General features: G+C 36.7%; 1 protein-coding gene across 3 annotated transcripts in view; it reads left to right on the top strand.

The window, feature by feature from the left end:
* The window catches only part of LOC132698715 (SPARC-related modular calcium-binding protein 2), a 34,436-nt gene extending 10,393 nt beyond the window's left edge, over positions 1–24,043 (top strand). Inside the window, exons 2-8 of one of the 3 annotated variants that reach the window (XM_060664921.1) lie at positions 11,309–11,670; positions 12,364–12,731; positions 17,623–17,745; positions 18,243–18,412; positions 21,442–21,679; positions 21,739–21,966; positions 23,587–24,043. In XM_060664921.1, coding sequence (XP_060520904.1) covers positions 11,309–11,670; positions 12,364–12,731; positions 17,623–17,745; positions 18,243–18,412; positions 21,442–21,679; positions 21,739–21,966; positions 23,587–23,669 — 1,572 coding nt within the window. In that variant the 3' untranslated portion in view covers positions 23,670–24,043. The remainder of the gene's footprint in view (positions 1–11,308; positions 11,671–12,363; positions 12,732–17,622; positions 17,746–18,242; positions 18,413–21,441; positions 21,680–21,738; positions 21,967–23,586) is intronic. The other 2 variants (XM_060664922.1, XM_060664923.1) reach the window with 2 other exon arrangements.
* The last annotated feature ends 59 nt before the right edge of the window (positions 24,044–24,102 follow it).

Raw genomic sequence — 24,102 nt, 5'->3', positions numbered from 1 at the left:
AAATCACCCTTATACACACAAAATGGCTGCATTTAACTCTTTTATGCACCGACTTCTTAATACGCCACTCTCAACAGAAAATTACAACAAAGAACTTAATATCATTAAACAAATAGCACTGAACAAGGGCTACAATCCGTCCATTATAGATAAAATTATAAATAAAAAACAAATCCAGATTACAGTAAACTTTATTTATCCGAAACCAAATACAGAACACGAACAATTTAAAACAATTACATACATAGGAGAACCTAGCGAAAAAGTTTCAAAACATTTGTCAAAATGTGGTTTAAAAATAGCTTTCAGAACTAACAACACAATAGGAAAATATTTAAAAAACAATAAATCGAAATTTCCAAAATCCAAAAAATCAGGTGTCTACAGGTTGAAATGTGGATCTTGTCCTAAAATTTATATTGGACAAACAGGTAGATGCTTCAAGAAACGCATTAACGAACATATAAGAACACACAGAAAAACAAATTTTTGACGACAATTTTGATATATTACACACAGCCACAAAAAGTAGAAAATTAAATTTATTGGAAGCCATGGAGATTAACATGAGAGATTGACGTTCAAATGTATTGGTTAACGATCAATTAGACTTAAATTCTCGCAACATTAATTAAGGTTTTATGGTCATTTTTCGGTATATATAGTAGCAGGCAGTTTGTAAATATTACATTTGATAAAGACACGGTGTTGTCGAAACAATTGTCTGAACCTTTAGTTCTTATTTATTTTGATAAATGGATTTTCATCAAGTAAAAGCCACCTCAGTTCAATTTATTTATATTTGCAATGGTCTTATTTGTGCATTTATAGAAATGTTCGTCGGCCCGCGAAAAGACCCGAAATCCCTATCTGCTATATGGCTTCCCGAACCCAAAAAAAGATCGATAAACCGCCGCCGCAGCCTCCTTGACCGGTTCAGTCACATCCGCGACGAAAAATGAAAAGGCGGCCTCCCGTTCGCCTTTTGTTTTTTCGTCGCTCGTTCGTTTCTTCTTTTTTTTTTTTTGCGCGAGGCCCGCAGTTAACTAGATACGACTTTCGCGCATGGCGGAGATGCATATCTAATGAGTTCTGCATTCCGCGAACGGACTTTGACAAATGTGCCCTGAACGGGAACCGCGAGAATGAAACAATAAAAAAATGGTTACAATTTCGAAGAATGTATTCTAAATAAGACGATTTAATGGCCTTAAGGCCCTTTTGCCTTTGGCGTTTTAATCGCTTTGAATGGCCTAACATGGCTATTGTCCTGCATGAACATCCATATAATTTTTAGTTTCAAATTTTTGATTTTGTAATCATCTCTTATAAGCATAAAATTTCTTATGCGATTTTGCTGAAATGTTAGGCACGGAAAAATATTGGTTTGTGCTAAAAAGATTACACCTTCAATCGGAGCCCTTAACACCTCCGCCTTAATTCCTTTTTGACGTTCTATGTAATCCAAGATGAAAAAATACTGCAATTACCATAGGTACTTACTTTACTTTTGGTTAGTTCTTTGGCTTTGTATTTGTTAGGTGTATTCTTCGGACAGAGTGTCATTTTATGTTTTTTTTTTATTTATTGAATTTATTTAATGCTTATTTTAAGTTACGCCAGCCAGAGAGGGGAGTAGATCACGATCTTCTGCTAAGAAGGTGCGCTATACTGCCCCCGAGGTTGCGCAGAGACTTGCAATCTGTTTCATTTCTCTATAAGTTAGTTCATTACGTAGTCGATTGTCCGTTTCTTCTGGAGCAATTACGCTTTCATGTGCCGCGGTTGGAAGGGAGACATCGATCAACTTTCTTACCGCGCTTACCCAGGTCCAATATCGATTTTCAAAACCCTATTTGCAATATGTGTGCTACCTTCAGCAAACCATCACCGTACTGCGATTTATATTATGATGGTCTCCGGGCCATACTTCAGCAACTTCGATTGGCGTCAGGTTATCCACACCGATAAATAAGTCTTATCCTTTCCTTTCTCATTCTTTCCTTCTTCATTTCTTTAGTTATAAGATTAGTAGATTTGAGATTAGTTCCTACGTCCTCTAGACCATATACAGGGTTTTTCACTTAAAACTCCGCACGCCGATAAGTCCAAAACGAAAAGAAATATTTAATTTATGTAAAAAGTAGTCAAAGTGTGGGGTCAAGTAGATATTTCCTAAAGTTTAAAAAATTCGACGCCTGCAAAGAGCTGGGCGTCGCGACGCGTCGAAAAATTATTCGATTGCAGAGACTTTGGAAATACGCGCATACAAAAGTACATATTATTTAAAAACTTTTTTGTTATTTACTCAAACTTATTTACTTTACCCGTTTCTAAGTTATACCGGTTTAAAGTAAACATTTCTTGATTAATAAAAAATGTGATTAACGCTTATTTTTACAAGTATGCCATGAATGTTAGTTACTATGGCAACCATTGTTATCGCAGTTGTTTTAAGTGCAATTACAAACGTAAGTTGTTATTGCTGTATCAAAAAATTGTCACATTTTGTCACAAGAAATATCCAAATTTGTTCGGTTAAAAAAAAACTAAGAATTATTATGTGAAAATGGTGCAATTTAGCAATGAGGAATGAAAGTTGTCACCCTGTTTATGATCCCTGTCAGTGCAAATTTACATTTTATTACTCTCCGGCGTTAAGAAACTAGGTATAGGGTGTTTGTCGGGTCTCCTTTGAATATAATGCCTTTGGATTGAACTGCGGTGGCCTTTCGAGATGTAGGGGGCGCGCAGGTAGCCGGGGCCTTGGTACGGTACAGGTGCGAAGGCACAATGGTCGATGACGATACCGCAGCCGAGAAACTCTTAACGTCGCACACCTGTTGACGACGAGTGCTCAGGAATGTAACAGACCGCGCCCGCTCACCTGGGAAGGTAACAGGGTGATTTAGATAGAGAGCAGCTAAAGGTCGTCGCGGGAGGGCAGTGTCGTGCGGACAAACAAAAAAGATTTTTTTTGCGACCCACGTCACTGGTTTGGCAACCTGGACCTGGTTTTGCGAAAAAAGAAAACGGTTTTCTTCTTTTTTAATTTGCGGGCTTTCATTTTCGATGCACATTGAGTGAAAAGTTTTAAATATATATATATTCTTAAATATTTAAATTTTAACATTACTTTTATATTAAATAAGGGGAGATAGATAGATAGATAGATTGTTATTTGATTTATTACAATGCATAGTATATATACAATGTATAATATATATACAGGATGTTAAAAAAGTACGCGGCCAAACTTTGAGACTAAAAAATATAAACGTAAGTCCAAAAATGCATATTTTTCAAGATACATGGTGTTAAAATTTTCTAAAAAATTGATGATTGCAAGGGAAATGGAAAGAAAATGTGGCAGACATTAAAAGGACTTGTTGGAAATAAAAATAAAAAAGCAGATTTTACCAATATTGATTTTGGACATTACAGTGACAAAGAAGAAGAAAACATGAATAACTTTTATGCGGATAGCTTAAATGAAATAGCAGGGAGTATAGAAAAGAAGCAATGACACTCTGTGTGTGACATGGTCAGCTGTAGCTTGTCTTGCTTTAAAAAAATAACGATATCGGAGCTTGAAAAAACTGTAAATAACCTAAAAAATAGAAGTACAAGTGACTCTGTTCTAAATATTAAGCTCGTCAAGGATTTATTTTGTGTAATAGGTTATCCTTTGTTATATTTGGTGAATGCGTCTTTAAGTGCCGGCGAAATCCCTGATAAACTAAAAACAAGCATCGTAGTGCCCATACCGAAAGCACCTGGTGATTTTCGACCAATTAACTTGCTGCCAGTAGTGGATAAAATCCTGGAAACGATAGTGTGTGGGCAGTTGAGAGACTACCTGGAGCGGAACTGCCTGCTCTACAGTGGACAGTCTGGTTTCAGGAACAGTATCAGTTTTTCAAAAACTCCTTTGTTAACTTATTTGCTGATGACACGCTTATTTCAGTCTCCGGAAACGATTGCAAAGAAATAGCTACCAAACTGAACACCGAGATGCAGTATTTCTACGAATGGCTGTGTCAAAATAAACTGAAATTAAATAGCTCCAAAACCAAGTGCACGGTTATCGGTTCTAAGGTTAACTGTCAAAAATTTTATAAGTCGGGGTATTCTGTGGATATACAGGGTAATAAAATTGAGTTTGTTTCCAAAATTAAATATTTAGGGGTGATCTTGGATCCACAATTATGTTTTAGTAATCATGTTGAATATCTATGCAAAAAAAATTGGTAAGAAAATAGGGTTTTTAACCGTGTATCACGGTTTTTATCGCAGTGGACTAGGATGTTAGTGTATAATAGTATAATTTTGCCTCATTTGTCATGTTTGTTCATTGCTTATATCTTGTACAAAAGAAGATTTAAATAAGTTACAATTACAACAAAATAGGGTTATGAGGATCATCCTGAACTGCGATAGATATACTCCTATAAAGAGTATGTTAGACCATCTAAATGTCGGGCAGTTCATTAGAAGAGCAAGTTTAATATTGGTTTATGGAATTGCGCACGATCACCAACCTGGCTATCTTAAATTATGGTTGGAAAAAAGGTCAACCTTTAATCAATATAATATACGTTCCAATCAACGCTTCAATGTTTCTATGGTAAAATCAACAAATTTACAGAAAACTGTTCTACGATGGTGTTTGTAATTTTAATGAACTGCCGGATAATATTAAGGGCGCGCCTTGCCCGAGAGTGTTCAAGAAGAGACTTACGGGGTATTTGCGAAGTTTACAGTTTTGTTTATGCAAATTTTACTTGATTATGTGCCAAGCCAAGTGCTAAATAAATAAATAAATAATAAATAAATAAATAAATTATCTGAACTTTTGGAGGGTGTCCCGCTGGAGGAAAGACGTTCGATGTGCTTTTTACGAAACGCGTGACACGGGGCTGTTTCGCAAAAATGTACCCAAGCCTATTAAGCACACGATCCGCTGCATTCCGCTAGTGCCGAAACAAAGTCTGTACTAAAGTAAAGTAAGTATTAGGTTTTTAAAACATAAATATGCTATTTGAAAAAAAAAACACGAATACAAAATCAGATAGTGAGGCTTGGGGACGATATCTGAATGAATATTTTTCCGTGGAAATCTATCTGGATGTCGGTTTCTAAAAGAAAGAAAAAACCATTCGTAATTTGAAGAATCAACAACGTCCTGCTTGCTTCCTTGTTGAAGTTGTCGTTCGATTTTTTAAACGCATAGCGAAAAGTTCTGTATTGGATAAATTTGAATTACACATTTTTGAAAACAAAATAAAACATGGATGATCTAATTGTTTGTTAAAGACCGCCATGATCGTTTAAAAGTACGCCGTTTGCTGGGTGATACACCACTAATGTGAACGCATTCTTCACGATTCTTTTGGTATTTTTTAACCATTCAGGAATTTTGTTGCGAAGGCCGTACGACATTTGGTCGCGTTACTTCTTAAAGCAATCAATTTAACCTTTCTTGGGCGATTTATTATGCACACTCGTTCACACTGTTTATGGTTTATACATTTTTGCAAATTTCTAAAGATATCTCATAAAACTTGAGTCTAGGGACCCTGTTCTTCGCCAATATCAAATAAAAGTTTCCGATTTGCGTACATTTAAATCTTTGCACCGTTCAAGTGGGTTTTCCGCCTTCGATGAAGAAAAAAAGCATTATTTTTATTGTAATGTGTATTTTTAAGGGAAAATTATGCATTGTCTCCCATTACATCCTTTTTTTGAATAGAATATTAGGCAACAAGTGTGGAAGACATTCGATTGCTTCTAAACCCGGATCTGTGGAAAACGAAACTGACGTTGTAAAATCACACTTTCCGTACGCTTGGTCGACGTATAATTGGGAATTTTCCAAATTCAAATTCAAATGCGGTAAACGGCATTTGACTCACGGATACGACGGTTGGATACGAGCGGAGCGCAGCGGAGCGAGTTTTTAATAAACGAGTGAGTTAAAAAGTTTACCCGCCGTTAGTTTTTGGGTACATTTTCGCAAAACGAGGCGAATTGACAAGCGTCAAATTCAAAGCGTGGGAAATATATCCGAAAACATCCGATTGCCCGTAAACCCGTGCGGTAAGATCCCGGAAATGTCCGAAGTGGGTCTGATTCGTGGGAAACGAAACTGACGTGGTATAGTGACGCTTTCCGCACGCTAGATCGGTGGGTAATTAGGTATTTTACTGACGGGAGTAGAGAATATCATTTTGTAACAAATTCAATTTTTTTCAATTCAAAATGAATGATCGATTGAATTTGGTGTTTTTGCAGCAGGCGGCTGCGACAAGGTTTACGAATTATAGCTCGTAAGCTTTCGCTCTGCGTTACCGGAAATATTTTTTTAAAATATAATTTTGAAACCAGTTTTTAAAATGTTCTGCACTTATTTCTTCATGACAGTCCCTAATATTCTTCGCAGACACTATTCGCCATTATCCAGATGGTGAAAATCACTCTTTTTTTAATTTAATAAGTCTTAAAAATAACAATATCCTTTTTAGAAGATATTGGCTGGTGTTTTTTAAATGTTCCTGTAAAATTCATGCGCATTTTTTACAATTTGTTTTGCTTCTAATGACAAGTGATTTCGACGCGTAATCCTCCAAGGAATCGTCAAAAGGCATAACGATACACTTCGAAATACGCTGGACGTCGCCATTGTTATTGAACAAAAGTCGCCACCGAAAAGTGAGGCGCGACGCAGAATGTTAAGTCCTTTGTTTTGACATCGACCAAAAAAAAATCTCCCGTGCGGAACACTTTACCGCGAATCGAACCCGCTCTCGGCGAATGTTTGCCACATCTTTTCAACGCACTCGGTATTTTTAGTTTCCGGCGGGTTTAACGCGCGTAATCCGAAAACATAATCAAAACGTCGAAACATTCGAAACGTGCCATAATGAGTTTGGGCATCGCATTCCGCCTAACAAAGCGCTCTGTTTACGATCGACTTTTGTGGTTTGTTTAAGCCGGATTTGACCAGGAATTGTCTTACGCGCAGGGTGATTCGAAAAACACGCGCTCGACTGGAGATTTGCCGTTCAAAAAAAATTAGAAAAAATAGTTCATATAAAAGTACGATTTCGTTTAAATTTTTCAGCGATCATGGTAACACAGAGTCCCGTCCCTTCAGTTAGTATTGTCAAATATATGCGCCACTGATTTTTTTGCCATTTTCCTTATTTACTTTCTATTGAAAGTAAGGGACGGTGGGGCAAGGAGGCTCGCCTAAAAAATTAACCCATTTTTTTGAAAGTGTTATTTTTTGGATAATTCTATGGATTTAGCTTAATGAAAAATAGTTACTAATAAGTAAGGTTTTTTTTTTATTAAATACTTTTTACTAAATAATTATAATTATTATATATAAATATAAAGAGAGGAGAGTGGGGCACGACGGCAGAAGCTTCGCCAAAATTTAGGTAAATTAAGTTAAAGTTAGTTAAAAATAAATCGACTTGATGGTTAAAAACCACAAAAAATAATAAAAATATTAAATAACACTTCGAACACTGGGGTTTTCGGAGCGCGAGCATTGAAGATGCCAAGTGAGATTTTGGCGAAACGTCTGCAGGATTCCAGTCGGAGGCAGGATTTGCAGGATTCCAGTCGGAGTTCAACGAGCGAACGGATGATATCCCGGAATATAGTGTCATCACATTTTTCCATCCGTGAATCAATACGTGAGAATATATATACAGTGTGTCCAAGATAAGGATGCACAGCATGGGGATCTCGGAAACTATAAGAGATACAGTGTCGGTTAAATTAGACAAAAGTTGCGCATTTTGATACCGAACAAGATCCGGTTTTACAAATTTGAAAATTCCAAGCCGTTCCGGAAATATCCGAGAAAAACCGAAATATTGCGATTTCGTTTTTATTATTTTTTAAAGCTATTTGAAAAGATATGAAAAAACGGAAAACACTTTTCCATTGGCACTTTTTAATCTCTCCAAATTGACGTTAACAAATTTTCATTACAGCGTTTCGATTCCATGGAACCACCATCAACTTTGATTTTTCTTATGGGACGGAAAAAAAGTACACACAGTATTAGGTTGTGCTTTTCATTGCGAATTCAACGATGTACGATACAATATGGTTACTTATGTTTTTATCCAGAAAAATGGATTTTTAATACATTTCTAGTATTTTATTGTAGTAGGCCATGAGATCCGGACGATGAAAGGCAAAAGAAAATGGTTGACAAGTTCGAGTTAATGTGTTTATTTATTTACTAACTCTAACTGTTCATTTAACATAACAACTAAATCCAACAAGTTAATGAAAAACAAATTCTATAACAAATGTTCGAATAAATGACCTCCATTTTCTAGGCATAAGTATATATATATATATATATATATATATATATATATATATATATATATATATATATATATATATATGCTTTGTAATAATCACATAAAATCACACAAAAAAATAAAATTTGTTGTTACATTGCCAATCCTTGAAAACGTAGGCGAAGAAATAGGAAACAAAATATCGCGACTAGCTCCAAAAAAAAAACTATAAAATCTTTTCGAGAATGTCTGATCAAATTTTCCAGCGATAGCGGTCCACTCACTGAATTATTTATTGACCTTATGTCTAAAATCATTGCTGGGTCCTTGGAGGCAATTTCCCTGGAGAACCTCCGAATAGCTTTGATGCAAATTTTGGCGTCCTTGATCATTACGGTCTTTTTCAGCTGTTTTATTTACATTTTTTTTATTTTGTCTTTATACATTCCGGTTTCCATACCTCAGATCAACTCGAAGTATAAATGTGTTTCACTAATGAAGTTAATATACACAAAATTGCACAAAATATTAGTCATTTTGGTATTTATATAACCCTCGAAATTTTCAAGACAACAAATAGATGTTAAAACAAAACGTTATTGCAGAGTATTTTCATCGAATCTGCAGTTTTACGGTGTACCACTTATCACAGGACGCCCGGTATAGTGGGTCCCAACTAATTCATTCGGTATAAGTCACTAGTATTATCAAATTTTTTTCGTCGCTTCCAAATTTACGTTAAATTCGGAAATACAGGGTTGAAATTTACTGTTACTTTGGACATGCCTGATCAATTCAGTAGGGAGTAGAACAAAAACTTAAAATTTGAAAGTTCTAAGCAGGAAAAACTATCTTTATCCTTCTATTCGTTCGGCGATATACATTATAGGAAATACAACCTACGCGGCGTTGCCAAACTTAACGAAAAATCCCCCGAATTTCGGTTAATTTCTTTACGTCGGTTCAGCTAAAAAAAGCTTCGAGAACTTCGTTCCGATCTTTCTCGGAATAGAAAGATCAAAACACTCCCCAGCTCGGTGTTTATTTTCTCGGCGGATTGCCGTGTATATTTTCCCGTCTACTATACGACCCAGTTCTAAAGAGTCGATCTTCGATCGTTAAAAATTAAATAATGACGTAGTAATTAAAACGATGCGGCGCCTATCTGCCGGTGTTTGGAATATCTGTTCAGTTTTTTTCCGATCAATCGCGACGTTGTTGCCAGCGGGAACGAGGCTGCCTTATACAGGGCGTTCCGCCTGTAAAAAACGAGAGGTTCGCGGGCGTTCTACTTAGATCTGCTATGCGTCACTGTCCTCGGGGGTCGGGCGCTGCGTTCAGACCTTTCGATCGAGCCCTGGGTTCTCGAGGAAGTGTAAAAAAAACAAGAGTAAAAAAAAAGATAAAAAAAATAACAACGCACAGAAAGAAAATTACCAGCCAAAAAAAAAACGTTCTTCAGGGTTCCATCTTCAGCAGATGCTTGCTTTTATGTTTTCTAAAATATTTCGATGTTATTTCCGGAAACCGCCAGTAAAAAACAGAATGCGACAAGTTTGATAAAGGACATTTTAGTCACGCGTTTGATTTGGCAGAGCGGCGCGGGTGCTTTGTACAAGGGTAGGAAACCAAAATTAATTATAGTAAATAATTTGCCCGCATATCTACAATATACGGATTAATTTAAACGGCAACAAATGAAACGCTGATATAGTACGACCCTTTCTGTTGTTTGGATAGATTATAACGGGAAGAATACACCTAATTAAATTAAATTGTTAAGTATTTCAATTGTTGTCCGTCTAACGGTCGGGTTCCCAAGGTCTTTCCGGTCATCAACAACTATGTAATAAATCACGCAAACAGAATGATTTAGGCAGTAACGCTTCTTCTCGCATTCCGTCGCCAGTCGGAATGATCGTGTATATTTGTCCCAAAAACTTTTTAAAAATCTTTGAAATGGGAATTTTTATAGGAAAAACATTTTTATTAGGCAATACCTGAATGTAAAATTTCTAGGTGCATGTTGTGCCAAAAATGTACATTTTTTACAGACACGAAAAGATAGGTTAATATAATGAAATCATTAATAAATAAAACCCCTTTGTTTGACATGTTTAGTGTGTCGACCAATGACGATGTACGAAATTTATCTGAAATTTAGTGTAAAATGTAAGTAGTTGCCCATTATAAAATTGAAAAATGAAAATTTGTGAATATTATTTTTATTATTGTATATCACAGCTAAATGTCCTCCTGATGTTGATCAACACTTGGATGTGTTCCTCTAGGGGTGGGTGGGGCAAGGCCGCCCACTTAAGCTTTCTATTATTTTTTGTGGCTTTTAACCATCAAGTTGATTTATTTTTGGCGAAGCTTCTGGCCGTCGTGCCCTTATCAATAAGGTTATATATAATAATCATGATTATTTATTAAAAAGTATTTAATAAAAAAAACGTTACTGATTAGTAACTATTTTTCTATTGATTAAAAAATTTTCGAAAGCTCTGGCTTGAGGCTATATCCATAGAATTGTAAGAAAAGTAATTCTGGTGTAATAATATAGAATAGCTTTTTTAGAATTTTGAAGCAGTCGATTTTACCCCTGGTATTACGCAAAGGGCTGAAAATTCCCGAATAACCAGAATTTATAATTATAACGAAAAAAAAATTGGTTAAATGTTGGTGGGCCTCCCTGCCCCACCCTCCCCTATTCCTTTTAGCGTAGGTTGTTTCTGAGATAAATTTTATTTATTTTTAAAAAAGAAAACATATTAACATTGTAAATTTTAAGCAACGGAGATTGCCGCCTTTAAAAAGTAAACCGACGTCAATGCTTAATTGTTTAAAAAAAATTAATAAGTGTTATTGTATGTTCAACTGTGTCTATTTTCCATGAGTAAAGGTTTAATCGGGCCGAACTAAACTTTAAAAAAGATTGTTTTGCTTAAAATTGACGTGGCCCTTCTTGCTTCCAGAACCAGACGCATGCGCAGTCGGAGTGCAAGCCGAAGGCGTGTCTGCGTAACGCTGACAGCGAGAAGGCGGTCTGCGGCTCGGACGGTCTCAGCTACCCCAACAAGTGCCATTTGGAAAGGGCGAGGTGCCAAAACGGGAACGTCACCCTGGTGAAGAGGGGAGCGTGCAAAACGCATAAGTCTTGCGCGGAATGGCAGAAATCGGGTAACGCGCACGCCAGTAACGGATTCAGGCCGCAGTGTCGCAGGGACGGCTCGTACGAGCAGATCCAATGTCACTCGGAGACCGGGTACTGCTGGTGCGTCACGGTGGAGGGGGTGCCGATACCCAATACCGCGGTCAAAGTCGGAAGAAAAGTGAGGTATATTTTGAATATGTCGTCCTCAGATTTTGGAGCATTATATAATGCCAACAAGATGCTCACTCCATTTTCAAATAATGTTTGTTACGGGCAGTTTTCTTGTTGACATACTTCCACCAGTTTATCTAAATCGGGAATTTTCTCCAGTGCTCTGGTAATAATTTTTTTCCTTCTGTAAATAGCGCAGAAGTCGTGTCACAGCCACTAAATGCGTGTAAAAGTAAAATGTGTTTTTTAGTACGAGGATATTGGTCAAAACTTTTTGAAGAGTATATTTGTGTTTTGACATTGCCTTTGCCAACATTTTTAAAGAAAATTTCCCGATGATGTGACTGAGTACGTCCAATTAAAATAACGAGCAAATCAATATCTTCTCCTATGCTCTACACTCTTCGCGCTCTACCCCAAAAACGGTTGGTCGTATGAAAAAAAAGTTGAAACAAAAGTTGTAGAGAATTTTATTGCCTACAACTTTTAGAATGGGTGCAAATCTCATTTAAGCAATAGGAAGCCGGATATTCGCGAAAAAACGATTTTTGTGACCTTTGACCTTGAATAACTTAAAACGCGCACACGATAGCGTTTGTGACTTTTGAGACAACTTTTAGAATGACAAAACAATTTATAGCTTATTAATCTTTCATTCCGAGGTGAAACCCCTAATATGACCGGGCTATAGAGGTCGCTTTACAGGTGCGGTCGGCGCAACAAGAACCGTCGGCGCGCGCCCAGCAGGAAAAACAAACACAAGATCTGCAAGCGGAACGAGAAGGCCCTGCTGAACGCTAACCTGATCAACAGTTTCCATTCGGAGTTCTTCCGGGAGAACGGCAGAAACGAGTCGGACGCGTTGGTGGTCGCCTGGAAGTTCCGCTCTTTGGACACGGACGGCGATTTTTACCTCGACAAAACCGAATACAAAGATATACGCAGACTGGTAAAGAAGGTAATGAAGCCCAAGAAATGCGCGAAACTGTTTCCGAAATCGTGCGACGTCGACATAGACCACGCGATCAGTCTGCAAGAGTGGACCGACTGTTTGCCGAGGGACGGCATTGATGGTAAATATTTATTTGGGCGTTTTGGTTTTTTTCTTTCGGAAAAGGAGGCCAGACAAGTCATGCAACCAAAGCTTTTTCGGTGCAGCTCGTTGAAATGGCTACGTGCAGGTTTTTTTTTCGCTTCTTGAATCAAGATCTAGTGTGCTGTGGCCAGCGGTAAATCCGGCGTGTCCCTGTCATAGTAGGCCCGAGTGTGAAGTAACAACGTCACAGGAAAAGCTTTATCAATTCTCTAATGTTTATTTTGTAATGTTTTTCTTTGTTTTTTTTTTGGATTTTTTTTTAAGGCTCAGAGGATGGGGATGAAGGTTTATATGAATTTTTATTCTTAAATTTGACCCCTCGAGGGTTAACATCCTATTCTAAAACCATAATAACTATACCGATATAATAAATGGCAGGAACGTCGGCTTAGAAACAATAAAAATGATTTGTGTGTACTGTGGACCTCTTCTAACCAAACTTATCTATTGGGTTGTTCGGAAAGTCATTTCGTTTTTTTTTGGGGAACATGAAAGACAGTTTTCGTATAATGAATAAATATTTTATTAAATTATATATTGGCCATTCTGGTCCAACACCTTTTGCCATCTTTCTGGCAGTAACGTAATTCCCCTCTCATAAAAGTTTTGGTCCTCGCTGGCAAAAAACTGGTTCAGGTGGTTTTTGACATCTTCATTTGAGGTAAAGGTTTTGCCATCCAAAAAATTTTGCAGGGACCGGAACAAATAGTAGCCGGAAGGCGCCAGATCTGGAGAATATGGTGGATGTTGCAGTACGTCCCATTCAAGCTGTAAAAGTTTTTGGCGAGTGACCAAACTTGTGTGAGGTCTCGCATTATCCTGGTGGAACACAACACCCTTCCTGTTGATTAATTCGGGCCTCTTCTCTTTAAGTGAATCATTCAATTTGTCCAGTTGATGACAATAGACTTCTGAATTAATCGTTGTATTGTCCGGCAAAAGCTCCAAAAAAACGATTCCTTTGACATCCCACCAAACTGAGAGCATCACCTTTTTTTGGTGAATGTTGGCTTTTGACACGCTTTGAGCCGGTTCATCTTTTCTTCTCTGACCTCTTGCGTTTAACATTGTTGTATACAACCCATTTTTCATCCCCAGTAATAATCCGCTTCAAAAATGGATCATTTTTTTGACGTTTGAGGAGCGAATCACACACGTCAACGCGACGACACAAATTTCGCTCCGTAAGGACATGGGTCACCCACACATCGAGCTTCGAGGTTAAGCCCATGCCTTTCAAATGGCCATAAACAGTCGAATTCGACAAATTTTATCTCTCACCGATCTCTCGTGTGGTTATTCGCCGATTTGCATCAACTAATGCCTTTATCGCATCTTTGTCAGCTTCGACCGGCCTTCCAGACCGTGGCGCATCTTCGACATCAAAATTGCCGGATCGAAATTTTGAAAACCAGTTCTGGCACTGGCGTACTGTTAACACATCCGTCAATTTTTTTCTCGCTTGGACAGCATTTTTACCTTTTCTGAAGTAAAAAAGTAAAATATGACGAAAATGCTGCTTATTGCTCTCCATATTTAAAAGGGCACCAACCAAAAACTACTGCGTAGAATTAATAGAACTTTTTCACACACAAGCCTTGCAATATCAGCTCTCAAGACATATAATGGTAATGCGGCTTAAGTGTGAAGTTGTTTTCGAAAAAACGTAATTAAGTCCACTGACGGGAAAAAACGAAATGACTTTCCGAACAACCTTATATAATAAATTTGGGAAAGATACCTAAAAATCTGTCGGTTAAAGGGGTTTTCAATGTTGAAGGGATAAAAGTGGTTCCTACCAATGAAACTGAATGAAACTGAAACTCGCAAATATATGTCAAAATGTATATGTTGACATCGTAATTGTATAAAATTTCTACTAGAAAAAAAAATCTGCACATTTCTTAATTTATAATTAAATATTTCTCTTAAAAATACATCCGTTCTTCAAATGGTACTTTTTTATGGTAGTTTGATTTTTATTTTCGAATGTTCGTTTTCAACTTTTGTAAAAATGTATTTACTACATATCATAAATCGGGCCTCATAAGTAGAATGCATAACCAAACAAATTGTTCATTGGCATTTTTTACGATAATTTATTGATTAATAGATGAGCGTTATCTCTGGAAGGAGGATACGATGGGCTTAGCGCTGTGGTTTCCTTCACCAACAGAAGAGTAATATTTATCTATCTGTTATGGAATAATTAGAAGTTTCTTTACGAGTTTGTAGATCTACTCTACGAATAAGTCAAAAATTTTCTTATCGCAAATTGGTTTTTCTTTATTAGTATTTATTTTTTATATATTTTTTTTTATTCCATTGATTTTCATTGAGGTTAATGTCCCGCACAAGTTCCAAATTATTTTGTACGTGAAAATGGCCGTTGAATTCGGCGGTAAACACGTTGCAATATTTTTGCGAAATAATAAATATAGAAATACATGTAGAAATTGCGTGTGCCAGGTTTTAACAATAAAAATTTTCATGTTGCCTATATATCAACTTGTCGGGTCTCCTTTGGGTATGAAATTATATCGGTTTTGGGCCTGCGGTTTTGCATGGAGGGCGGTGTCTTTGAAAACTCGATACCACCTCGGTGAGCAGGGGGGGGTATTTTTGAACGATATGAATGAAGAAAAACTGCTTTTCATACTGTGTAGTCTACGTTCGCCAAAATCCTAAACTGCTACATGTTTGGAATAGATAAATGGATTTTCGAAAATATTTCCGTGATCCGCAGCAACATAATTAAGCTCTACGGAGCCTTTGCCATTTTATCGAGGATAGAATGAAGGGGCATTTAGTCCTTAATTTACTTATTTATTTACTTATTTGATCTATTACAATTCTTTATTTTAATGATTACCTCGGGTGCGAAGTTCCAAAGACACGCCCCTAAATCTTTTGCTGTAGCTAGCTCTGCTTGTTGTGGCATGTAGTCGGTATTGATGCGTTGATATTATTTTTTGTCCCACGTTTTCATACGCTGCAAGAAATTCCTTCAAAATGTCGGCCTAAAATCTCTTTAAAGCTACAACTCGATTTTTCAAACGAAAATTCTTTTTATTGAAATTTTTTCTGAAAGCAAATAGAAATCCTGTTTTTGTAAGTGAAGTAAGTAATCTTTTTAGTATTAAAAATGTCGTAAAGAAACTATTTTTTTTAGTAAAAAAAAAAGCGTTTCGTTCCATTTTAATCGGCTGAAATGCATGAGTTAAGGCCGTTAAACTGCAACGGAAGATCCCTTGACAAACGATCGAAAACGATTTGAAAAAAAAACTAGTTTTTGCGAATTTTGTATGAGACGATAAAATCTTGATTTCATAAACACCCTCTACGTTCCAGGGCTCCAATACCAGAACAATGGGCAAATTGTAGCTAAAATGTCAACTTTATAGATGTTTAATTAACCTAGCAATAAACAAATTAGGTCTGTTTTAGGCCCAAAATGTGGAAAATAAATAAAGCATCAGAAAGTGATGCCGATGAGAAAAATTGATCAATATACAGGTTGTCCTATTTAAAAATTTAAAAAATCAATGTTGTTGGTACTTTCCGATACAAGCGGCAACATTGCGACACCGAAAAACCACAAAAACTTATGCCATCCAACACCCAACACCACTGTATACATATACAACACCCTGTATATTTATGCAGCGTCGGCAGTTTTTAAGAATTTAAAATTACCAGTCGCCCGCTTTTTAAGTGTTTAAAAGGCAGGGGACAATTTTCTGGGACTTATTTATTGCCGTGCGTGTCTATACAGATCTTCCGGCTTCCGCGTAGGTGTTAAACGGAGCCCGCTTAATGAAATAAATTTTTCCGGTCCATTGTCCCGCGTGAACCCACGTCTCCCAATTTGCCGTAAATTAATGGAAACTCTCCATTTAATGTCAAAATAACAAACAGGTCTTATTAGAGGACCGAGAAGACGAGCCATCACGCGCACCCTTTTCCGATATTTTAAGGATTAATGCATTACTCTCTCTGCAACTCCTTCGAAAAGATCGTACGATAATAAGCCAATTTTTTACTTTTTTGAGCTCAAAAAAATACATAATTCATTTTCCTAATTAAATAATAAAATGTAGAATTCTAGCTGAAAATAACCCAAATCTCTTGAATAAAATGTGACCTCGTACTGATTAAACACTTTTAATATTTTTGCTCAGGATTCTACAGTTAAAATATAATAATAAATTCCATAACATGAAAGATAAAGCTTCCACGTCTTATCGCCAGACAGTTTTATTAAAACGAAATCTATTTTCTGAGTTTTACCAAAAAATTTTGTCGACTATGTCGATTTTTCTATTTTGTAATCGAAAAATCCAATAAAAACGTGCACATTTGTCGTCCGTGTTTGTGTATAGGCTTTTGTTTCTAGTTTCGTTATTAAAAAGTTGTTGTCGTACTGGTCTAAACACCACAATTAAATTCACGCACGTTGCGGGAAGCACTGACGTCATCCGGTGACGTCAAAGCAGGCTATGCTTCGGTCAAACGTCACTCCTCGATTAAAATTATATATCAGTGTTTCCAACCATACGTAACCTAACCTAGAATTTCTATTGATGAAATCAGGATTATCCATAAAAAAATGTGAAATCAAAAGAAAACTTAACATAAAAATAGAGAAGCACTGACAATCATCACGGTTAAATCGGATATCAAAAAGCATGTGATTAGATCGAATGGTCATTGGTAATTGTCCGCGTATTGGCTGTTATGTTGTGTATTTTTGACCGCTCTGTTTCTACGATCTCTCAAACGCATTTAGTTTTTTCAGTAGTGTGTAGTGCGTAGTAATCAACCACGTACCCTATACAGCCCGCGTACTTTGTTTTGAACTTAAATAGTTTCTTTGCGTGTGTTTTTGTCACTGAACCCAGATGGCAGGATAGACGCGGCGTTGGATGGGGGGGAGGACGAAGAGGAGGACTACGTCGATTCCTATAGCTCGAATTTGGGGCCACCTCACAGTGAGTATTGAAGGCAGGATGGTTTTAAACTTTATCTTACTCTCCGAGCGGGCATTATTATAATACCTACAAAACCTGTCATTAAAACATGTATTTGTTATGTTTAAACGTTTGTTGTTCTAAATGTAGGTTCTCATAGCATAGAATATTGAACAGATGAAGGAGAGATTAAGGAGAAAAACAGAAGATCAATTTTTGTTCTTTAGCATAACATATTTATGTACCTTTTGACAGAAGAAGCAATTTTGTGCATTGAAAAAGTTGTGTTTGCATTTAAGTTAAGACTTTATCTGTTTACTTTTTTTATACGCAAAATAAAACGTGTCAACGTAGCTTAAGTGACGTCCGACGTGACAGATGTACAGAACGGGCGTTTAGTGAAGCTAAATTCTTTATTTTTTTAATAATTTAAACTTTCGTGTGGTCCTTGTTTAAAGCGTCATTATTTTCGAACCAATTCATAAAGTTCGCGATTGATTGTAAAAAACCCGTTTTAGCATTCAACGGCGTGACGTCTATGGACGACAGTCAGAGCTATCCGGATAGTGACTCGTTCGTGGTAGAGGACGATCCGTCCAACTGCCACACGGACAAAAAGGCCGCGCTGGCAGAGGGCGATAGCTCGAACTATATTCCGGAGTGTACGGCCGACGGCAGATACCAAAAGGTGAGCTTCGGTCATGGAATAAGCAAGATGCGTTTCAAAAATCGTCGGTGGGCGGGGCAAGTTCGTAGAGCGTCACGCGAAGCAGCTTTTTATACCCCCCCCCCCCCATAAATCCTGTATAAACCATCTTTTACGTCCCGCCGAACTTCAAAGTCATGGCAAACTTTGATAAATGTTGTAAGCCATAAATACAAAAGTTGTTACTCTTGATGCGGCCTATTGACCATATTTTTTATTTTGATTTTGATTTGAGGTTAATAATTTATTCCCAAAAAGTACAGCTTTCGCGGCCTTTTAGATTTTGGTCCATAATTGAAAAACCCTGTGTATAATCGAAAAAATCATGTTTAGATGCGCGTACGGACTTTTACTTCCTTGCCAAATTTGAAGTCGATGACTACATATTTGAGACATCTATGATGTTTTAGAATATAGCACAGAATATTCCGAACACCCTGTACAATATGTGAAAACCTTAAATATAAAAGTTTTAGCTGTCCAAGAAATTGACAACAGAATCGCAGCCTTCTAGTTATTAAGGGCGCTCAATTTTCGGTTTTTTGTAAATTACCGACGTACCCTGTACATTTTTAAAAAATCATTAAGAATTAAAGAATTTTTTCGATATCATATACCGTCTTGAAGAAGTGATTTTTTTCTCGATACCTTACAAGTGCAGTTTTTAAATTTTTAAAAATACTTCCCGACCCCCCAGGCCCCCCAGTTTCAATAGGCTTCGTTACGGAGCTAAGCTCTATACATCTGTCAAATTTTAAGTGGATGGCTTCAATTCTCGGACATTTATCGTGTTTCATAGCAATGTCCAAAAAACAGTCGAAAATGTAAAAAAAAGATGGGTTGATCAGAGTCATCTTTTACTGGAAACTGTTTTTCAAAAAATAGAAAATATTTTTTTTACATAAGTTCCGGTCCGTGTGTAGCCATTGCGTTGATACCAATAACGGATAATCACAAAAAGGCTATTTCATCAAAATTTGAATAAAGCAACTTGGGGATTGGGGGTTGAAATAAGAAAAAAACGGATTTTGAGGAAACGAATTCATTTTTTTAGGTATGTCCCGGTCTATGTACAGCGATTATGTCGATACCACTAACGTATAATCACATAAGGGATTTTTCGTCAAAATTTAAATAAAGCAACTTGGGGATTAGGGGTTGAAATAAGCAAAAAACGGTTTTTGACGAAACAGAAATTATTTTTTTTACATACGTTCCGGTCTATGTGCAGTGATTATGTTGATACCACTAACGTATGATCATAAAAGGGATATTTCATCAAAATTTGAATGAAGCAACTTGGGGATTGGGGGTTGAAATAAGCAAAACACGGATTTTGACGAAATAGAAATTATTTTTTTACATATGTTCCGATCTATGTGCAGTGATTATGTTGATACCACTAACGTATAATCACAAAGGGGATATTTCATCAAAATTTGAATAAAGCAACTTGGGGATTAGGGGTTGAAATAAGCAAAAAACGGATTTTGACGAAACAGAAATTATTTTTTTTACATATGTTCCGGTCTATGTGCAGTGATTATGTTGATACCACTAACGTATAATCACAAAGGGGATATTTCATCAAAATTTGAATAAAGCAACTTGGGGATTAGGGGTTGAAATAAGCAAAAAACGGATTTTGACGAAACAGAAATTATTTTTTTTACATATGTTCCGGTCTATGTGCAGTGATTATGTTGATACCACTAACGTATAATCACAAAGGGGATATTTCATCAAAATTTGAATAAAGCAACTTGGGGATTAGGGGTTGAAATAAGCAAAAAACGGATTTTGACGAAACAGAAATTATTTTTTTTACATATGTTCCGGTCTATGTGCAGTGATTATGTTGATACCACTGACGTATAATCACAAAGGGGATATTTCATCAAAATTTGAATAAAGCAACTTGGGGATTAGGGGTTGAAATAAGCAAAAAACGGATGTTGACGAAACAAAAATTATTTTTTTTACATATGTTCCGGTTTATGTGCAGTGATTATGTTGATACCACTAACGTATAATCACAAAGGGGATATTTCGTCAAAATTTGAATAAAGCAACTTGGGGATTAGGGGTTGAAATAAGCAAAAAACGGATGTTGACGAAACAGAAATTATTTTTTTTACATATGTTCCGGTTTATGTGCAGTGATTATGTTGATACCACTAACGTATAATCACAAAGGGGATATTTCGTCAAAATTTGAATAAAGCAACTTGGGGATTAGGGGTTGAAATAAGCAAAAAACGGATTTTGACGAAACAGAAATAATTTTTTTTACATATGTTCCGGTTTATGTGCAGTGATTATGTTGATACCACTAACGTATAATCACAAAGGGGATATTTCGTCAAAATTTGAATAAAGCAACTTGGGGATTAGGGGTTGAAATAAGCAAAAAACGGATGTTGACGAAACAGAAATTATTTTTTTTACATATGTTCCGGTTTATGTGCAGTGATTATGTTGATACCACTAACGTATAATCACAAAGGGGATATTTCGTCAAAATTTGAATAAAGCAACTTGGGGATTAGGAGTTTAAATAAGCAAAAAACGGATTTTGACGAAACAGAAATTATTTTTTTAACATATGTTCCGGTCTATGTGCAGTGATTATGTTGATATCGTTCTTAGCACACTGACCTTAGCAATTTTTGTTTTTTTAAGTTTCCAGAACTGTTCGTTTCGAAAATACTGTATCCTGTTGCCGGTTGGATAGATTACTGTTGAATTTAATTTTAATGGGCTGCATATTTCGTACCCCGATCAAAACCGACTTAGTCGCACAATAATATCCACAATCTTAGCAAAAATTAGACAGGGAATAATTTGCCTTGGTCAGGATTACTTACTAACAGCTATCTTAATATACTAAATTTAAATGAATTTAGAAAATTTTATGCGATCTGAGCATATTTTGGCAACAAAACGAACGAAAAATTAACATACCTTCTTAACATGCTGTCAAAAGTGAGCATATTGGTATATGTTTTCAGGTGCAGTGCTACAAGTCTGCCGGGTACTGTTGGTGCGTCGACGAAGACACCGGCAAAAACATACCGGGCACTTCGGTAAAAAATGGCACCCCCAACTGCGACCTGCACAAGGTGACCAATAGGGCGATGAAGGGGTGTCCCGATGAGAAAAAGTTAGTGTTCCTGCGCGAACTCATCCACTTCCTGCATACGAAAATGTCTGAGATGGTGAGCGCGAACAGCACCTTCACGTCGTTGGGTAAGGGGCGTGGTTACGTTCGCGATCCTCTGTTCACTAAGAGTGTCTTGCCGTTGCAGCTTGGATCCAGACCAAGGAGGAGCAGGCGGCCACGTGGAGTTTCGTCGTGTTCGACAAAAACAAGAACAAGATGCTCGAGAAGAGCGAGTGGAAGGCGTTCAAGGACATGGTCGGGGGAGTGAAGGGTCTGAAAAAGTGCGGCAAGAAGCTGCCGCGGTACTGTGATAGCAACAAAGATAGGCTGATTAGTATGACCGAGTGGTTGGACTGTCTTAATATTCAGCAAGGTCAGTTTCGTGTAATTAAAGAGATCAAAGCCTCACATTAGTGAGGTGGTTAGCGACAATATACATACAGTGTGTTGCAAAAATAACTTTTCATTTGGAAAATTGAACCGAGGTGGCTTTCATTGATGAAAATCCATTTATCAAAATAAATAAGAACTAAAAGTTCAAATTTTCACGAAATTGTCATGTCAAAATATATAATTTCGTGAAAATCTGAACTTTTCATTTGGACGCTTAGTTTTCAATTGCTGCATGTCACACACTTATCGAAACATATTTTTTGTGTGATGTTTAATAAAAAGTTCAAAGTTGCTTGTTTGTCTCTTTTTTTGTTTGAAGTTTCTTTAATGAGATACGTTCACTGATGCGAGTGTGTGTTAACTCGAATTTATATCTTTGCAACCTTCGGTTGGTTGCGTTACAGGATAATGAAACAATGCTTGAAAAATCTTAAGTTTTAGGAATACATAAATTATTAACCCAATTTAACTTTGAAACATATTGAAAGCAAAACGTTCAAATGCGAAATGGCGTAAGGAAAGTCTCATTATTTTAGCCAAAAGAATTGATCTACATTTTTGTAACACCTTGCATTCCGTTAAATATATAATGAAAGGTTGCTTTTCTGAAGTAAAAAAAATGTTATTTTTCGAACTAGTATAATACCTATAGTTTTGATTAGTTTTAAGAGATTTAACACACAAAAAAGTAGTTGGGAGTTCGAAGCATGAACGTTTATTAATTTTTTTAAGCAGCCATTTTAGGATTGTGGAACATTCCACTACGACAAAATAAAAGGAAAAATGGTGACTATCATATTCACAGGAAAGCTCCTAATAGTGCTTGAGTTATAATTTTCAACTCGGAAAAGTCGTAAATAATTTTCGGGTCTGTTGCCTTTTAAACGAGAGGGAAATAATTATCTAAATTCAGCAGAAATCGCTGCGCCACTGAAACAGTCTTACAAACTGTGTAAACTTGAGTGATTGTGTGCCATCTAGCGGCGACTTCGTTATAACTTCAAATTTTTAGGAGCTATAGGAGGATGCCGGTAGAGCACCCTGTATGTTAAGGATGCAGTGTAGCGTCTGATACCTTTTAAGCACCGTTATTTGTTCCAATAGGAATAGAATGAGGAAAAAGACTTCTTTTTTGAAGCTTTATGCTGCGTTTATTGTTTATTTTACTGGATTTATATTAAACAATAAATAATAATGGTTGATGATTAAACATTTCTGAATGATGAAACAGTTTTGACAATTGGATGTTTTTTAACATCATTTGATTCTAGCTGCTTACGTGAATTGTTGTAGCTCCTTTCAAGTTATGCTCGAATTTATTACAGTACAAATAAACGTACAAATAACATACAAGTAAACGGTCGAAGTATGGGCTCTCAAATCTGTTGACCTATATTAAAATTTTTTATAGTCTGTTGTGTTTTGACACGACATTCGATTCGTGATGTTATGTTTTAGGTTATGTACAGCGCCATCTCAAATTCGCTTATCCTCTATATGTAGAAACACTTTTCTGACTTTAGTGTTATTGGATTACTTCATTATTGTTGTTCATTATTCATTATCGTCGTTGAGGCTTCAACGTTTGCTCTTGTTCCAGGTGCAGCGTCGGGATCTAGCTCGGCCAATATGTCCGTCAGGACGGGCAAAAAGAATCCGCTGAGTATGTTAAAGGACGATTAGGCTAGCCGCTTTTTTTTTTTTTTGAGGATACGGCTAAAGAAAAAACGACGGGCGGGCCTGGCGGGGGGGAAATACGAGGTGGTGCGCTTTTGTCGCGGATAGTATGTGATTGTAGGTTAAGGTATTCGTTTTCGCCCGTCGCCGCGCACGCTAAAGAGTTTATTTATTTGTGTTCGCCTCAAGGGTAGGCCCGCGCGCCCTTCTTGTCTGTGCCATACTTTATATACGCGATGGTGCCCCCGCAACGGCAGCGATCATTTTGTTTTTCAAAGCGTTGAAATCGTGAGCCGAGTTCGCGCATACTCCCATTTTTTGTACATTTCGTGTATTATAAACGTAATTCTTAGCTTGAATCAGTGTAAAATTTTAATATAAACAGTATGGAAACATTTGTTTTTATTTTATCCGGGCCTTCTGTGATTTCAACAAAAAA

Source organism: Cylas formicarius, unplaced genomic scaffold, assembly GCF_029955315.1.
Source record: "Cylas formicarius isolate icCylForm1 unplaced genomic scaffold, icCylForm1.1 PGA_scaffold_2__14_contigs__length_35257938, whole genome shotgun sequence".
In the NCBI taxonomy this organism is placed as follows: Eukaryota; Metazoa; Arthropoda; class Insecta; order Coleoptera; family Brentidae; genus Cylas; species Cylas formicarius.
Note: the sequence above shows the minus strand (reverse complement) of the source record. Positions and strands in the feature narration are given on the sequence as shown.